This window comes from Panthera pardus, unplaced genomic scaffold, assembly GCF_024362965.1.
Source record: "Panthera pardus isolate Hobbes unplaced genomic scaffold, ASM2436296v1 HiC_scaffold_17, whole genome shotgun sequence".
Taxonomy (NCBI): domain Eukaryota; kingdom Metazoa; phylum Chordata; class Mammalia; order Carnivora; family Felidae; genus Panthera; species Panthera pardus.
In genome coordinates, this window is record NW_026526732.1 from 7,638,464 (window position 1) to 7,655,119 (window position 16,656).

Consider the following 16,656-nt stretch of genomic DNA (forward strand, 5'->3'; position numbering starts at 1 on the left):
TCACAGTATCGAGTTCCCTCTCCTCTCATTCGTGCATCATTTTGTTCATCTGTCTCCCTCCACAAAGTCAATCCCCAAGGCTTTCAAATGGCCTCCAATAAATTCTATTTAAGAGCTCTCGCTGGACCCACAGTCTTCACTATCGGGGTACAAGCTGCACCCCAGCAGGAACACCGGCTGCACACGTCTCCCCTCTCCCTCCTGCGTCTTCTACAACGGCCACGTCTCGCTCATTACCGCGTTTTCATTCCTTGTAAGTTCTTTTTCCGTGGCTTCCTTAGATCCATGACACGTTCCTCCATCTCTCTCCTGTCCACTGCTCTGGTTACTTCTAAGGCCAGGGCCAGAGAAGTGAGCTGGGACGGTTTATAGCTTCAATCTGGTTTGCTGCCTCAAGCAAACGCTCACCAAGTCACGTCCCCGGACCTGCTCGCATGAGGGCTTCAGTTTTCCGCGTCAGGACGATGACGAAACGCGGAGTAAAGCCCCCAAAGTCACCGACGTTCCGCATCACGGCCTGCTCACCACTGCCTCCCGTCACCCTCCTCAGCAGCGGGATATGTTCGGACAACACAAGCGTGCCTGCTCCTCCTCTGTCTTGCAGGCAGGCCACCGACAAGCCCTCCGCGGGGACCCCTCCAGCCTCTCCCTGGACCGCTCACACCCCCCACACACCACCGCTCCAACGGATCCCTGGACGGGCTGTGAGATACTCAGAGCTTGCGTCTACCCTCACGTGAGTCCAAACTTCGAGGCAAATAACCGTAACGGTCCTTTGGTCAGGCAAGGAGAGGAGAACGGTGTGCCAAATTTTCTCCTTTGCTGAACACGGAGTTTCTTTCTTTACTCGCCATTCCTTTTGCTGTTTTTGAGTTTCAAGAGGAGGGTGTGTGGCAAACACGATGCAGTTGGCCATCCAAAGACCATTCCCTCCTTCCTTTCTAACGAACACACCGATTGTGTTTGGGTTCCCCCAGATGTCAAAACAGGCCCGTGCCATTAGCCACTGAGCGCACTTCGGGCACAAGTTTAAAACCGCTGATAACTTCCAGCTCTTCATCTGTGAAGTCATGGAGATGAAACTAAGGGAGATCTTGTCTCACACAGATCATTGTAGCAAAACCAAAACAAAGTCCTAAGTACTTAGAGCTCTGAGGAGCTGCTGCGAATTTGGGTATTCCCTTCACCTGGCCTTCAGATATCCCACAGGCACACCTCGGACTCCGGACTCCGGCACTGAATGGCCCGAGGGCACACCCTGCCCACCTGCCTCTTACCCTTCTTGCCTCAGTGACCGCACTGATAAGGGTGCTTGCTGTGTGTGCCTTTGTGAAACCACCAAAGACAGTTTGGGAAGTTTTTGTCTTTTTAAACTCCTGGTTTAACCATCCATTGAGAGAAAGCAAAAAATAATTTGCATTTGTTTTTTTATCATGACTTTTCAATGATAAAGACTTTTCTGACCTAAGAAATACACTGTATTTCAAAATGTAGCCAGGTTACACACTCTGGTCTTTTATGCATTCACCCCAATTAAGAAATAATTTCAAACTCAAAATTCTTTCTTGTAATGCACCAGATATTATAAGTCCCCCTCCTAGCCACCTCCTTCTTTCTTTTTTTTTTTTTATTTTTTTTAATATTTATTTTTGACAGAGAGAGAGAGAGAGAGAGAGAGAGACAGAGACAGAGCGCTAGCAGGGGATGGGCAGAGAGAGGGAGACACAGAATCCAAAGCAGGCTCCAGGCTCCGAGCTGTCAGCACAGAGCCCAACGCGGGGCTCAAACGCACAGACCACGAGACCATGACCTGAGCCGAAGTCGGACGCTCAACCAACTGAGCCACCCAGGCGCCCCCTTTCTATCCTTCTGCTGTAGCAACTGGAAAGCTAAACATTTGAATCCCCAGCCTCTGCCACAGTCAAGAGGCCACGCCATAGGTTTGGTCAATACGATGCAGAGGAAAGGTGGTGGGTGTGGCTTCCAGGAGAGCGTTCACTGCTCTGGACTTAGCTGGCAAGGACACTTTTCCCCTTCTGCCCTTCTCTTTTCTTCTAGCCTAGAAATTGGGGGTGGTCCCTGGAGGTGCTGCAGCCACCCTGACACAGGACACGGCGAAACGGCATGCAAAATATGTCTTGAAAACCTTCCCCAAATACCCACAAGCATGGTCATTCTTGTATTGTTTCATCAACCTGCCAGGTTACAGAATCATCTGTGCATATGCCCGACTCAATCCAACAGGTACTGGCTACACACTATCCTCTACCAGACATCATGGAAGACAAAGTAACTCCAGGCTACAGCCGCTGGCTGATGACGCTTTCAGTAGTCTGGGAAACCTGAGAGCAGAGAAATGGTGTATCATTGCATATTTCACCGCACAGCTCTAACCATGACTGCGTAGAGTTCAGAGAAGGTGTCGACGGAGGCACGTTAAAGACTGAAATTGTCAGATAAAGCTTCCAGAGAAAAGCAAACCTTGCAAGTAAGTCTTAAACGGGCACCTAAGGTAAAAGGATACGTCCACCAGGAGTGAATAATCGGAACAACAGGACAGGGGTTACAACGTGTGTGCGTGCACACAACTCACATGGTGTAAGGACTGGGGAGCTCCTCTGGGCAGGTCTGCTCCTGCCAAATCCCATTGTAATTCCCCAAATGGGCCCAGTTCCTCAGCGAACTCTGGCTCCCACACGTCCCCAAGCTAATTTAGGTGACCCGTCTCCAAGTGGTCACCGCATTTCAGAGTCCCGCCCAGGCACCTAGTGCTCACGCCCAGGGCCCAGCCAGACTAGGAGCCTCTAACTGTCACTACTGTCTTCTCAGTCTTGGCGCCGGCCACGCATTGCAGAACAGCTAAGAACAGATGGCTCAATAAAATAGGACCAGACTATGACTCCATTTCTGGGCCGTTCTGCTCTAAGATGAAGAGTCTTACAGTTAACAAAATAGGGTAAGCTTCGCCAAAAATTCTAACGCAAAAACCCTCGGGCGTTTTTTAAAACGTGGATTTAGGAGACACAAACGTAATCCAATACTAGATGAAAAGAATCGGGTTAAAGACTGCCCCCTCCCTCTCCCTCCCTTCGCCCCCCCCCCCCCCCCCCCCCCCCCCCCCCCCGTGCAGCTGAGAAACCCCCCACTGGGCCTCACCATCAGCATTTTGTGCAGGTCCTCCTCGAAGGCATCGATGTTGCAGTCAGTCTTCTCCAGGTCGTCCAGAACCTCGTGCAGCATGAACTGGTAGTACTGCTTCATCAGAAGGCCGCCCTTCAGCACCTCCTTACACTCCCTCACCAGCTGCGGGAGCACACACACCTTCTGTGACGTCGCACACCAGGGCCGCGCCATCTGTCAGCCCACACACCTCCCACCTGAATCCTCAAGAAGTCTCCAAGTCCTAAAGTGTTTCCAACTCTTTATCAGCTCCGTTCATATACATATCTTAGCAGTCTTGATTAGGAACCAAAAACCGAAAATAAGTATTTACTATTACAGCATGAATACACAGGGAGAGTACCAGACAGGCAAACGCCGATTTGTGACAATACGTTCCCCTACAAATAAAGTTATACAGAAGAGACATCCCACACAGTAAGGTCTATTTTTCTACGATTTTGCATCATATAAGACAATGGATAGAAAACTCTCCTAATGAAACTGCTTATTTTTAACCAAAAACATAGTAAAGATTCAAATACACCTACATTCCACAGGGCATGACAATCTTTGTGGTAATTTAGTACAGTAACTACGTGATTTGTGGCCTTTACCATCAGAAGCCTCTAATAATCACGAAAATCAAACCTAAGATCAATTTGATGAAAACAGACAGAGGTCAAGGGAAAACAAAACTAAACAAACAGATGAGTGACCCCACACACTAGGCCCAGGAGGCAGCGGGACAGGAGGGAGGGAGACGGGATGAGGTCACTGGCCCTCCAGCCCTTCCATCACGGCATCTCGCTAGATTATCACGGTATTGCTTAAAGCAATGGGGATTCCATAAATACGATGTACCTAGATAGCAGAGCACTGCTTTAGCCATCTGAAATCTTTTTTTGAACAATATTTAAGGGTAAAAACTCATCTCCTTTTCTTTTATTTGTATGTGTGGGATGAACAGGTGGACACAAATACACCGAAATAGTTACAGTGGTCCTCTCTGAGGGGCAGCATCATAGGATAATTCTCATTTTGTCTGCATCATTTTCTGTACTTGTCAAATATTCCAAAATTAATACAGATTGCCTTTATACACACAAATTCCCCTTCAAACGGTTCTAAAAGTAATTACTCACTATCAGGGAGCCACGGCTAGAGTGACATCTACTAAAAGCTGTTGTGTTCAGACGTACATTTCTCGGTTAAAGATGTCACTTAGGTGCTTATAACCGAATCTTTGAATGATCTAAGCCAAAACTTGTTTTATTTTGATTCTAGCAATACTACATTCATCTAAGTTTTGTTTTTTATTTTTAAAAACATTTTAACATAAACTACTGTTTCATCTTCATAAGAGCCCCACTAGCAAAAAGTAAACTCTGCCTTGTTTTTACCAGGTTATATTCCTGAATATTCGTTTTGTGAGAAAGGAAGTCAGTATATACCCAGGCCTGCTAAAGCCTGCTAAATTACCACTGCAACAGGTGGACAAGTGAGAGGCACGGCCACGGCCACAGCGGGCAGTGAGAAGCAGAGCGAGGGAGAGAAGAACACTCTCTGGCCGGTGCTGGGCAGGAACCCAGGAACCCAGGAACCCAAGCGGCAACAACGAGTCATGCCTTCTCCGAGCCACACCACCAAAGTCAAGTCCTATTCTGTGCCTATCCGATGACCTGTGCTTGTCCCCAGGTGCCATCCCATCATCCCCCTTCCATCCCCAGGGGACAGACAAGCACAGTTGACAAAAACATACCTTCCCTCCTCCCCCAATCGGAATTATTTATCTTGTATAGTGGATATCCGTATGGTTAATACCATAAAGTACGAATACAAACACTCACCAGCATTCACCGTGCTAGATACAACTGCTTCCAGCCCTTCCTGTCACCTGTGGAGTATCAAACTCCCTAGAAAATCCCATCCAAAATTGATAAAAAACAAGAAAGCAGAAGCTGTCATTACTATTTAAACCATGCAACTGTCTACACGAGCAAAGAGTCCAAACATCTCCCAGCTGCACACTCTAAAGACAATGAATGATCTGTTTGCAGGTAGCTTCACTAGGACAAGAAAATAAGTGTAAGGAACTTAAACTACTTCTCCTGAGTGAATTTTAAGCTCCCAGCCTTCAACGGCTAATGTTGGGAGGCTACGCCATTCCACCACCATCCTTCTATATCCTTCCGGAACAAGAAAGTGATGGCAGGAAGGCGAACCACAGTCTTCTCTTTGAGGACTAATGCAAAGAACGTTTGAAATTACCCTAAAAAGAGCAGCTTAACAACACCAACATGCACTCATTTTTCGCTATTTGCAACAATTTTAAAAAATCCTCAAAATAAAGACTATAAGCCTGTAGAATAGCATAATAATTGCCAACTTTTTTTAATCAGTCTTGGAAACAGACCTGCTTAATACTCAAGAGAGACGGTTCTCCAGCAGGCCTCTGCTCCAATCTTAACTTCAGACACTCATGTATGACATTCAGAAGGACTCGACAGAGGACCAGGAAGGCAGGTTCGAATGAGGGCAAGTCCATGGACTGGAGTTCATCCCACGACACAGTGCTGCATTTCTGCTCCGAGGAACACGGCGTCCTGGATAACTGCACATAATCTGAACCCCACATGGGGTCTGGAAATTCGGAAAACTAGAACAAAAATTCAACAAAAGTTACAAGAGCATACAAAAGGAGGTGCTATGGTTGTGGTTGTAACTATTATTCCCTATAATTTGCTGGCAAACCTACAAAAGTCACAATTTTACAGGTAAGATAATCTTTAGAATAATTCAACGTGTTTAACATAGACCCAAGCAGTTCTAAAAGTAAAAGAAAATCCTAACAAGAACTAATACCAAACTATGACATTTTTATCAAAAAAGCATAGTGGAAAAACTACAAAGTTCATCATTTTCATCACAAATTTTATCATCACACTTAAACTGATTACAACACTTTACTTTTAGGGTTAGATAAAGTACTATCCACAACTATCTCTAGACTGAGAAAACCAGAAATTATTAAAATCTGAGAAAGATTACCAGGGAGCCATTTACATAAACATAAAAACTAGCTGATTCTACCAATTCCTCTGTCCGTTGCTCTCCCAAGCTATACAAAAAATTTCTAAACTTGACCTGGCTGGTCCCACTCAAATGTTATTTGATACCCCTGGGAATCTCAGTGTCACTCCCCTTTCTTACAGTTACTCCATCCAATGCCTTATGCTGTTCCTCATAAAACAGGGAGTTTGGAGCTTCCCCACCATTCTTAAACTTCTGGCAACATCACCCTGACCAATCAGATCCAAAGACCTTCATTTCTCCTTTTATTGAGAAAACAGAGGCCAACAAGATTTGAAAACCTCAATTTCTCTTCAATTTAAAACATCACCAATTAGAACTATTCTGCCTCATTGTCACTCATATCTACGTTCCCTGTCCTTTACTGAACTCTTAACTCGTCTCCTCTGCTCATATCCGTTCATGCTCAACACAGATTTCTGCCTTTAAATTAACACATGCTTTAGTTTTCTGTAACAGGCCAGAGTATTTAAAATAGTGCATCATTTTTAAAATGTGATAAACGCGGTTAGGGTTAAGACATGTCTGTTTAAAAGCTTTAGGCAATATAAACGCTTGTTTTTCTCTGGTGCAGAGAGTGGTACCAGATCAAAGGCTGATGTAAAGCTCTATGAAATTCCACAAACTTTCTATGATAAAATTCTAAAGAATTCTTTTGGCATTCCCTAGCGTCCCAGCCCGTTTACCCACATGCTGCAAGCTCGCTGGGAAGGAGAACAATCCCTACTTGTCCACGGTGCAAGAGAACACCGCCTGGGAGACCCAACGGCCAGACCCACACAGCTGCTGGGCAAACGTGTTCCTCCTGGTGGTGCATGGCGGGTCAATCCCTGTCCAAGGAGGAGCAGGCGTTCAAAAACTACTGAGCACTGAAGAGGAAGTGGCACTTTAAGGAAACCAAGGTGAAGAATCAGAACAGCTGACACTGATTTCATGTAGGAAACAGAGAGAACCATAAAATACTCTACTGCAAGATCTCATTGCAGTCCTCTGGAAAAACAATTTAACAAACCAAGACTTCTATAACGAATTCAATAAAGACAGTAAGAACAGAATGAATGTGATAAAAATTAATAACTTAGGCAATAACTACAGAAATTATCACTGTAACAAAGAGCAAAAGAAAAAGAAACAGAAATTTGGGGTGAAAAATAGAGACACGGGAGTCAGATCTAGGAGCTTAACATAAGAATCACATGAGTGCAGAAAGAACAGGAGATGGAGAGGGCTGTTTGCACAGTCAAGACACCGCTAACGTGAAGAAGGAAGAAACCTGTTTAGATAAGGAAGAACTCTACGTACAATTCCTTTATCTTCACTACAAAAAACCCTGAGGAAGTATAGTAAGGTCTAATCAAATGAAAAGCAAATCCAAATAAAGATCCTAAGACAAAATACCCAAGGAAGTGAGAAGCCATGAAATTAGCAGAATCTACACAGGCAGATACAACTCCAGGATGATAACTCGGTTAAAGACTATAATGCAAGTTCTAGAAAGGAGTATTTGAATTTAAAAAAAAAAAAAACATATGAGAAAAAAAAACCTGGAAAGGGGCAATAAAGTGCAAGAATGGCACTATTTGTTATTATTTCCTTCATTTATTATTACCTCCAGTGAGAAATACAGGGTCAGATATGGTATAAAGTCTGTGATCAATTCAGGCAAACTGGGCTGACTCCATCGTGCACAGACATCAATAAAAATGCAATGTGATTACAAATCATAATCTCACTGACCTTTTGTGTGCATTAATAAACTCATTCAATAAAACTCATGTGGAAGAAAATAATGTACAAAAATAAAAGCAGCCCAGAAATTTTTTTTAAAGAATTAATGGGAACGGGGCACCCGGGTGGCTCAGTTGGTTAAGCATCTGACTTCAGCTCAGGTCATGATCTCACGCTTTGTGAGTTCGAGCCCCACGTCGGGCTTTGTGCTGACAGCTCAGGTCCCAGAGCCTGCTTCGGATTCTGTGTCTCCCCCTCTCTCTGCCGTTCCCCTGCTCATGCTATGTCTCTATCTCTCATTAACGAATAAACGTTAAAAAAATTTTTTTTTAATAAAAAAAAATGTTTTTTAAAGAATTAACGGGAAGAATTGCCCCACACAATGGCAGACCTTACTAATGAAACTACTTTATGTAAAATAGAAAAGTACTGTAAACAGATCAGCAGAGAAACATATCTAATTATCCATAATTTAATACATAAAAAAACAGCAGCTGAAACAGTTGGACAATAATGGATAATCTAATGTTCTAGAAAATTGAAAAATTACCTCCTTACCTCCCTCTATAACTAGACCTCATGCTGTCACAATTAACCATTTTTTTAATTATGTGGCTGTTTAGAAATTCTTGCCTGATATGAGAAACCAAAGTATGTATTAGTGTAAGTATAAAAATATGTTTTGAACATACATATTTGGAAAGACTCCAAACGTACTAAAACCTAAACACAGAGCTATACATTAGGTTAAACCATATGAAATTGTCATTTTAGGCAGTCGAAATGACCAGTCATTTCTAACTGTTGACCAGTTAGGCACTCAACATAATAACAGGAATTCTGGAAAGACAGTGGTAGCAGCAGAATTTTGATTTCCCTTAGTTCCCCCATAAGAACAGACAGAACTAGGACAACAAGACACACGTCCAATACAACTTGGTGATGAGGTATTGCCATGAAGTCCAAAGTAGAAGAGATGGGGAGAAAGGACCTGTTCCGGACCCTGCAGGATCAGCACTTGTGCAGGGGAAACCCAGGGGATTATCAGGGTGTCTGATGGGCCTAAAGAGGCAAATTCCACAGTCACCAAGGACTATCCGATAGAAAGCTCACTGCTTCCATTTGAGGACTTCAGTGAGAAGAAAGCAATTTGGGCCCAGATTCACAGGTGAGGTGAAAGCGTTGTAATAGGTCTGAAGGGGCCGAAGCGGTTTAGGCTCCCCAGACTCTTAAAAACTATCTGCTAAAATCTTCTTCCAGGACAAACCTGCTAAAGTAAAATCCAACTGACCTGCAAACTACAGGAGACGTAAAGGAGCGAGAGGGTCCAGCAGTGGGAGGGGAACACAGCCAGAAGATCTCAAAAAGAAAGACTGTATTTTTTTGCAGTTCAGAAGGAGAAGCTCAAAGCTATAAACCTAAACACGTTCTGAACTCTCTCTTTCCTTAAAGTCCATGAAAACAAATGTTTAAAAAAGAGCAAGAGGAAAGGACAGCACTAGAACCCACTAGGGCCGGAATCCATACAAGGTTATTAAGCAGAGAAAGAGCGAGCTGAACCACTTTACGGACAAAGAAAACATGCCAGAAAGACACGCCCACTAAACAGAGCTGTGGCCTAATTTTCAAAAAAAATGCTGAAAGAAATTAAGAAAACCACAGAAGATATAAAAGAACAACAATAATTAAAATTAGAAGAACTCAAAGTGATAGTACTCAGAAGATAATTTTTCATCATTTCAAAAACAGAAAACAAACTAGCAGGAACATGAACACAAACAGAACAGATCATGGCTTCACAGAAACAGGAGGTAAAAATGAAGAAAAGGTTATATATCAGAAAGCAAAGCAAAGCAAAGCAAAGCAAAGAGAAAGGAAAGGAAAGGAAAAGGAAAAGGAAAAGGAAAAGGAAAAGGAAAAGGAAAAGGAAAAGGAAAAGGAAAAGGAAAGATTTGAAATAAAGGGACAGAGAAGAGAGAGAAAGTAGGTCCAAAACATATACAGCAGTGGTTCCCAGAGAAGAAAACCAAATCAATGAAACAGAAAAAAGTTAAAACAATAAGAAATTCACTTGAAATTAAAAAAAAAAACAGATAAAAACCAAACAAAACCTGAAATAATATATTAAAATGGCACCATGTATTCAAAAATACCAATGTGGAAAAACCAACACCAAGTAAACTAGTTGGAGTTTGAAGAAAAAGAAAACAACAACAACAACAACACAACGATCCTTTGGGCCTCCAGGTTATAAATAAATAAATAATACAGGTGAACAAAGGTCTTACAAGTAGAAACAAAAATGTATTGTCATCAGACTTCCCAACCTCCATGCTGCAGGCCAAAAGACAAAAGCATTATATATATCAAACTTCTTCAAGGAAAGAAAATATAGGCCAAAGATTTTATAGCCAAATAGACTTGCAAGAGTAAATGCCACAAACTGTTTGGAAAATTCAAGAACACAGAAAACGCTGTTTTTCTGAACCCTTACTGAGGACTACTATGGAACAAAATGACTCAGGAGACCATTAACAAAAATCAAAATATGAGTCTCAAAAATTTTTTAAAAAGCCAAAAACTTTGTATCTAAATCTCAATCTCTGTCTACTTCTCTATGTCTGTCTATCAAAACTCACACACATACTCCCCCAGAACTGAAAGGAGGGGATAATGTGAGGGAGAAAGTGTGGTCAGTAACGGCTATATTGTTGAAACACCGCAAGGATCACAATCTGGGGGGCCGGGGCGGGGGGTGGCGGGCATATGCAATTTCTTAGCATTTCACTGGACGTAAAAGAAAAATTACTTCAAATGAAAACCTGGCTTTAAAAAAAAGGGTAATTCCAATATCCTCATAGTTGAGAACCCACAAATAACAACAAAAAAAATGTTGGGCTGGGGCACCTGGGTGGCTCAGGTTAAGTGTCTGACTTCAGCTCAGGACATGATCTCCCGGTTCATGAGTTCAAGTTCTGTGTCGGGCTCTGTGCTGACAGCACGGAGCCTGGAGCCTGCTTCAGATTGTGTCTCCTTCTCTCTCTCTGCCCCTCGCCCACTCACCCTCTGTCTCTCTCTAAAATAAATAAACATTAAAAAAAATGTTGGGGCGAGAGAGAGCAGTAAGTATATTATACAAAGATATTAATGTAAGTATAACCTTAAGGGGTAAAAATACACTTGCCATATATTAAAAGTAAATAAAGAAAACTGCATACACAGCTTATATTAGAAAATGGAAGAATAAAACATAATCTTAAAGCATAATACCTTTATCAGAGAAATCAGATTTCCTTGAAAATATATTATTCCATAGATTTTTCTCTTAAAACAAAGCATTTCTCATAACTCTTGCAAAATTAAGGTTAAAAAGCAAAACCTAAAAATAAAAAATACACATAAGAGATCTCTGAGTGGGTGAAGAAAATGTGGGACACCCACATTTGAGTGGGTATTATTCAGCCACACAGACGAATGGCGCATTGATACAACCACAACGTGGGTGGCGTGAAAAAAGCCAATCCTGAGAGACCACTAGAGGATTCCATTTACAGGAAATGGCCAGAATAGGCAAATATAAAGAGACAGAAAACAGGTAAGGGGTTGCTCAGGGCTGCAGGTGGCGGGTGGAAAGACTGGAGGGCAGCTAACTTCGCGGGCCTCGCGCAGGGATGCTGAAGATGTTCCCAGGTTACGTGGCGCTGATGATTACACGGCCCTGAACACAGTAAAAACCCCTGAACTCAACACTTCAAAATGGTGAATATCATGGTAAGTGAACTCTGTCTCAATACAGCTGTTATTTTAAATATATAGCCAAAAAAAGAAGAGAATCTAATTACATGTCCAGTTGGTGGCATAACCATGAAGAATTATTCAAGCATCTTTAAAACACAGTAATTTGAGGGCATATCCCCAAAGGGCTGTTCCCTAAGGATGGGAACGTCTCAGAGAGACAGTCATACATTCTGTGTGTCCCGATGAAGTAGTACTAATGCCATTAATCAACCAATCAATCAAGAAATCCTGAATCTGATCAAGCCACTAGACCTTACAGTCACTTTACACAGAACAAAGAGAAAAAGGAAACACATAATAGGACACCTGTAGGTCCATTTACCAAAATTCAGACTGTGGGAGACTCCACAGGGTAAAAGGCCCAGGTTGTTCAATAAACATATGGCAAAAAAAAGGGAGGGGGACTTACACTTAAGAAATATAACGAACTGTTACCTTGTGTGATGGATATTCAAAAACTGATGATTTAAAATGTTAAATGTTTTTCAAAGAAAACCAAGATAACTATGACACAGTCAAAATATGAACATTAACTTGATCTTTGATGATCACAGGAGTTAATGCTACATTTTAGGTGTGACAATGGGACTGCGGTACATTTCTAGAACAGGCCCTCTTCCTTCAGAGAAATGTATAAAATATGATGATCCCTGAGCTTTTCTTCAAAATGATGGAGGAAGTGTGGAGTGGCAGTAGGTACTGGCCAGGAGTTAATAACCACTGTGCTGGGATACAGATTCAAAGGTATTCATAGTATTATTCTGTCTAGTTTTACATGGGTTTGGTATTTTTCTTAACAAAATTTTCCTGAACTATGTAAAAACAATTAGGAAAAAATACAGAATGTTTTATAAGCTTGGACTACACACAAAATAAGGTGATGAAGGCTATAATAAAAATTTTAAGTTTCTGTGTAGGGAAAAACATCATAAACAAGTTAAAAGACAGTTTGAAAAAAAGATGTATAGCCATAATAAAAAATGAATATCCATAAAATATAAATAACTCCAACAGATCAAGATTATAATAATAAAAATAGAAAATGAATAAAATGAGGAAAAAGAAAATTCAAAGAAGACATATATGCGGCCTATAAACTTGACAACGGGCTCAATGTCACTAAAAGTGAGGAGAATGAAAGACTAAAAGGAAATTACAGTTTTTACTGATCATGGTTGCAAAACTGAGGACTAATGGGATTTCTCCTCCACTGTCAGGTAAAGTAAACATGAATAAAGCTATTTTGAAGGGCAAGTTGGCAGTGTCTATCAAAGATTTAAATGTGCATGCACAACGAGCTCACAATTCCATTTCAATTAATCATTCTTACGAGAACAATGAAGTAAGTTTATAAAGGGGAATGTACACAATACTCTTGGCTGCACTATTAAAAGTTAAGTGTCCCTTAAGAGTGACGTGGTTATAATCATCAGGGAAATGCAAAACAAAACCACAATAAGATATCACCTCACACTTATTGAATGGCTATTATCAAAAGGAGAGGAGTAACAAGTGTTGGCGAGGATGTGGAGGAAAGGGAAGGCTTGTGCACTGTCGGTGGGGATGTAAATTGATGCAGCCACCATGGAAAACAGTATACGGATGTTCCTCAAAAAATTAAAAATAGACCTACCACCATCTGATCTGCAAATTTCACTTCTGTGTATTTATCCAAAGAAAATGAAAACACTAACACGAAGAGGAATCTGCCCCCAGTGTGTTCACTGCAGCACTATGTACAATAGCCAAGATATGGAAACAACCTAAGTGTCCACCAGTGGGTGAATGGATAAAGGAAGCGTGAGATTTTATATATATGCAAAATGGAATATTATTCAGTCACAAAAAAAGAAGGAAATCCTGCCATTTGTGACAACAAGGGTGAACCCTGAAGACATTTTCCTGAGTGAAGTAAGTCACACAGACAAAGACCAACACCATATGATCTCACTCATATGTGGAATGTAAAAACAAAGCAAAACAAAACTGTCCTGGGAGGCACAGGGAACAGGTGGATGGGTGCCAGAGGAAGAGGGTGGGATTTAAACAAGACAGTAAAATGGTTAAATAGGCTATGGTACATTCATATGATGGAATACCATGTAGTTGTTAAATGGAACTGAAGCACAGCTAACTACACCAACATGGGGGCAGGGGGGACAACCCATCAGTCCCAGAATAAATACAGCATTATCATTAAAAAAAAAGGAGTGCACTTGTGATGAGCACGGGGTGTTTATGGAAGTGCTGAGTCACTACATTGTACACCTGGAACTCGTATCAGGCCATGTGTTAACTAACTGCGATTTAAATAAAAACCTGTTAAAAATTACCTGTATCACATAACAAAGACATACACTTATATAAGCACCAAAAAAAGTCTACAAGATCCAAACCAAAGGATTTAGTACTCTGAGCAGGATAAGCAGCAACTTCATCTCTTTGTATATACACTCAATATAGAAGTAAAACAAAAGAAGGCACATTGTCTTATAAAACGAAGGAGCAGATCAAAATACAGCTGACCCTTGAACAGCAGAGTCTGAACTGCATGCCTTCACTTACACGCAGAGTATTTTTGATAAATACAGTACAGGACTGTAAATGTATCTTCTTTTCCTTATGATCTTCTTAGTAACATTTTCTTTTCTCTTTATTGTGAGAATACAGTACATAATACATCTAACATACAAAATACATGTTAATTGTTTAGGTTATCAGTAAGGCTTCTGGTCAACAACAGGCTATTAGTGGTTAAGTTCTGGGGAGTCAAAAGTTATACACGCATTTTTGACTGTGCAAGGGGTCAGCACCCCTAACCCCCATGTTGCTCAAGGATCGACTGTAGTCTTTGTGTTAGCCTTCAAAGGTTAGTTTCTACGATTCTACACCAGGGGCCATGTCACAGACTGACATGCCCACAGGGCCAGGTGGGTGATGCCAATGGGTGAGCGAGGGAAAGGTGACGGTAAGAGAACAAGAAATGATGGGCACTGTGGTCAGCTGGAACCCGCCAGATGCTACCACGTGGGAATGCAGGCCCAGTGGCGACAGACCTCCTCCCAGGACTTTAAGGAAAACAAAAAAATCCAGATATTCATGTAACATCTTGTAATTTTTTTAAATGCTAGCCACTAAGTCAAAAAACACTCAAAGCGCAAGGCGGGACAAAATATAAATTCAGGAGGCAGTATAGTGTAAGGATTAGGAGCACAGCTTTACAGCCAGCGCTGGGTTCGCATCCTGGCTCTGCCATACTGGGTGACGACCAAGTTACTTGACCAACCCGCCTCCATATATAACAAGTACTCAGTTAATGGCAGCTACTAGCCTTGCTGCTGCTGCTGCGTTGTCATCACGGGATCCAGTTCTCCACTGCAAGCTGATGAGTTCTCTCCTTTGATCTTTTTCATCTTACATCCGGTTTCGCTCAGTTGGCTCACCGCAGTCAAAAATAACGCAGAACAAATTTCTATCTTCCCTCAAGTAAGTATGCTTCTTTTAAGAAAACAGAAAACTTATAAGCAAGTGAGCAGTATGTGTTCATTGGCTTGCCACTTACTCAATTAAAAAGTTTGTCATTAAAAATTTTTAACAAAGGGGGTGCCTGGGTGGCTCTGTCGGTGGAGCATCTTCGGCTCAGGTCATGATCTCACGGTCCATGGGTTCCAGCCCTGCGTCGGGCTCTGTGCTGACGGCTCGGAGCCTGGAGTCCGCTTCGGATTCTGTGTCTTCCTCTCTCTCTGCCCCTCCCCTGCTCACACTCTGTCTCTCTTTCTCTCTCTCAAAAATAAATATCAAAAAAATAAAATAAAAAATAAGTAATAAAAAAAAGTTCGTGTAACTTTACTAATGCAATCAGACAGGTGATGACTGAAGCAAATGAAAAATTAACTACGATAACTGTATTAATGAACACCGATCTGGAAGGCGGGGGTAGGGGAATACCGTAGCCTACTTAGTGTCTCCCACGGGCTTAGTCCGAAGCGCACTGCGCTGGTCCCGCTCCGTGTGAAGCACGTTGGAGGGTAAAGATGTCGATGCTCATGTCCTACCCCAAGAGATTCTGATTTGCCCTATAACCCAAAAGGGCAGGAGTACGTGTATTTTCAAAAGCTCCCTGTGTAACAATGATGTGCAGCCAGGTCTGGACACCATGGGCACAGTTTAAAGTCAGGGATCCAAGAGTCCTGGGTGTAAAGCCCTCCGACAATCAACAGCTCCTGTGATTTGGAGTAAGTTACCTACTCCCCTTATTTGTGAAATATGGAATGAACACCACCCCTTCCTTGGGTTGTTGTGCCTGGCACAAGGCAAGACTTGAAAACAAGTAGCTGTTGTTGCTACATGTCCTAGCTTCTACAGGCTTTGTCCGCTCTGAATACAAAAGGCAACCTCTCCAGGGCTGCTTGTGCTTATAGGAAAAGTTAGCATAATTATATATATTCTTGGATCATAAGGCAAACAATATTTTTTTGGCCATTAAACTTACGATAAATACATCATCATTTCTAACTCAAAAGAGAGTTAATTTATAAAGTAACCAAAACTCCTCCTTAGGATTTGAGGTAATATGCATGGTAACATGCAATGAGTCAGGCAACTAAATTTTTTTATACACTAAAGTAAAAATTTTCATTTTATCTTTCTCTTCTTCCGAAAAGGTATAAATTTCAGATGGTAAAACAAAAAGGAAGGAACAGAGAATAACCATATCACAATATATGGCTCCAATATTTTATGGGCATTTGACATTTTAAAAAATGCACAAAACTCACAGATCTATACAACACAAAAAGTAAACTTTATGGTAGGTAAACTTGAAAAAATCAGCTAGGACACTGGGGAATCCCAGGACAGAAGGCAGACTGAGATTAA

At 41.8% G+C, this 16,656-nt stretch overlaps 1 protein-coding gene across 8 annotated transcripts in view; it reads right to left on the minus strand.

Annotated features, from left to right (window-relative positions):
• Positions 1–16,656, minus strand: part of MAP3K4 (mitogen-activated protein kinase kinase kinase 4) — a 112,254-nt gene that overhangs the window by 37,431 nt on the left and 58,167 nt on the right. For all 8 annotated transcript variants that reach the window (XR_002070858.2, XR_002070859.2, XM_019412725.2 and 5 more), the window contains exons 4-5: positions 5,576–5,818; positions 3,157–3,303 (exon numbers count right to left, since the gene is read on the minus strand). Coding sequence is in view for 6 of the 8 variants with exons in the window: in XM_019412725.2 (XP_019268270.2) it covers positions 3,157–3,303; positions 5,576–5,818 (390 nt within the window). In the remaining 2 variants the exon portion in view is untranslated. The remainder of the gene's footprint in view (positions 1–3,156; positions 3,304–5,575; positions 5,819–16,656) is intronic.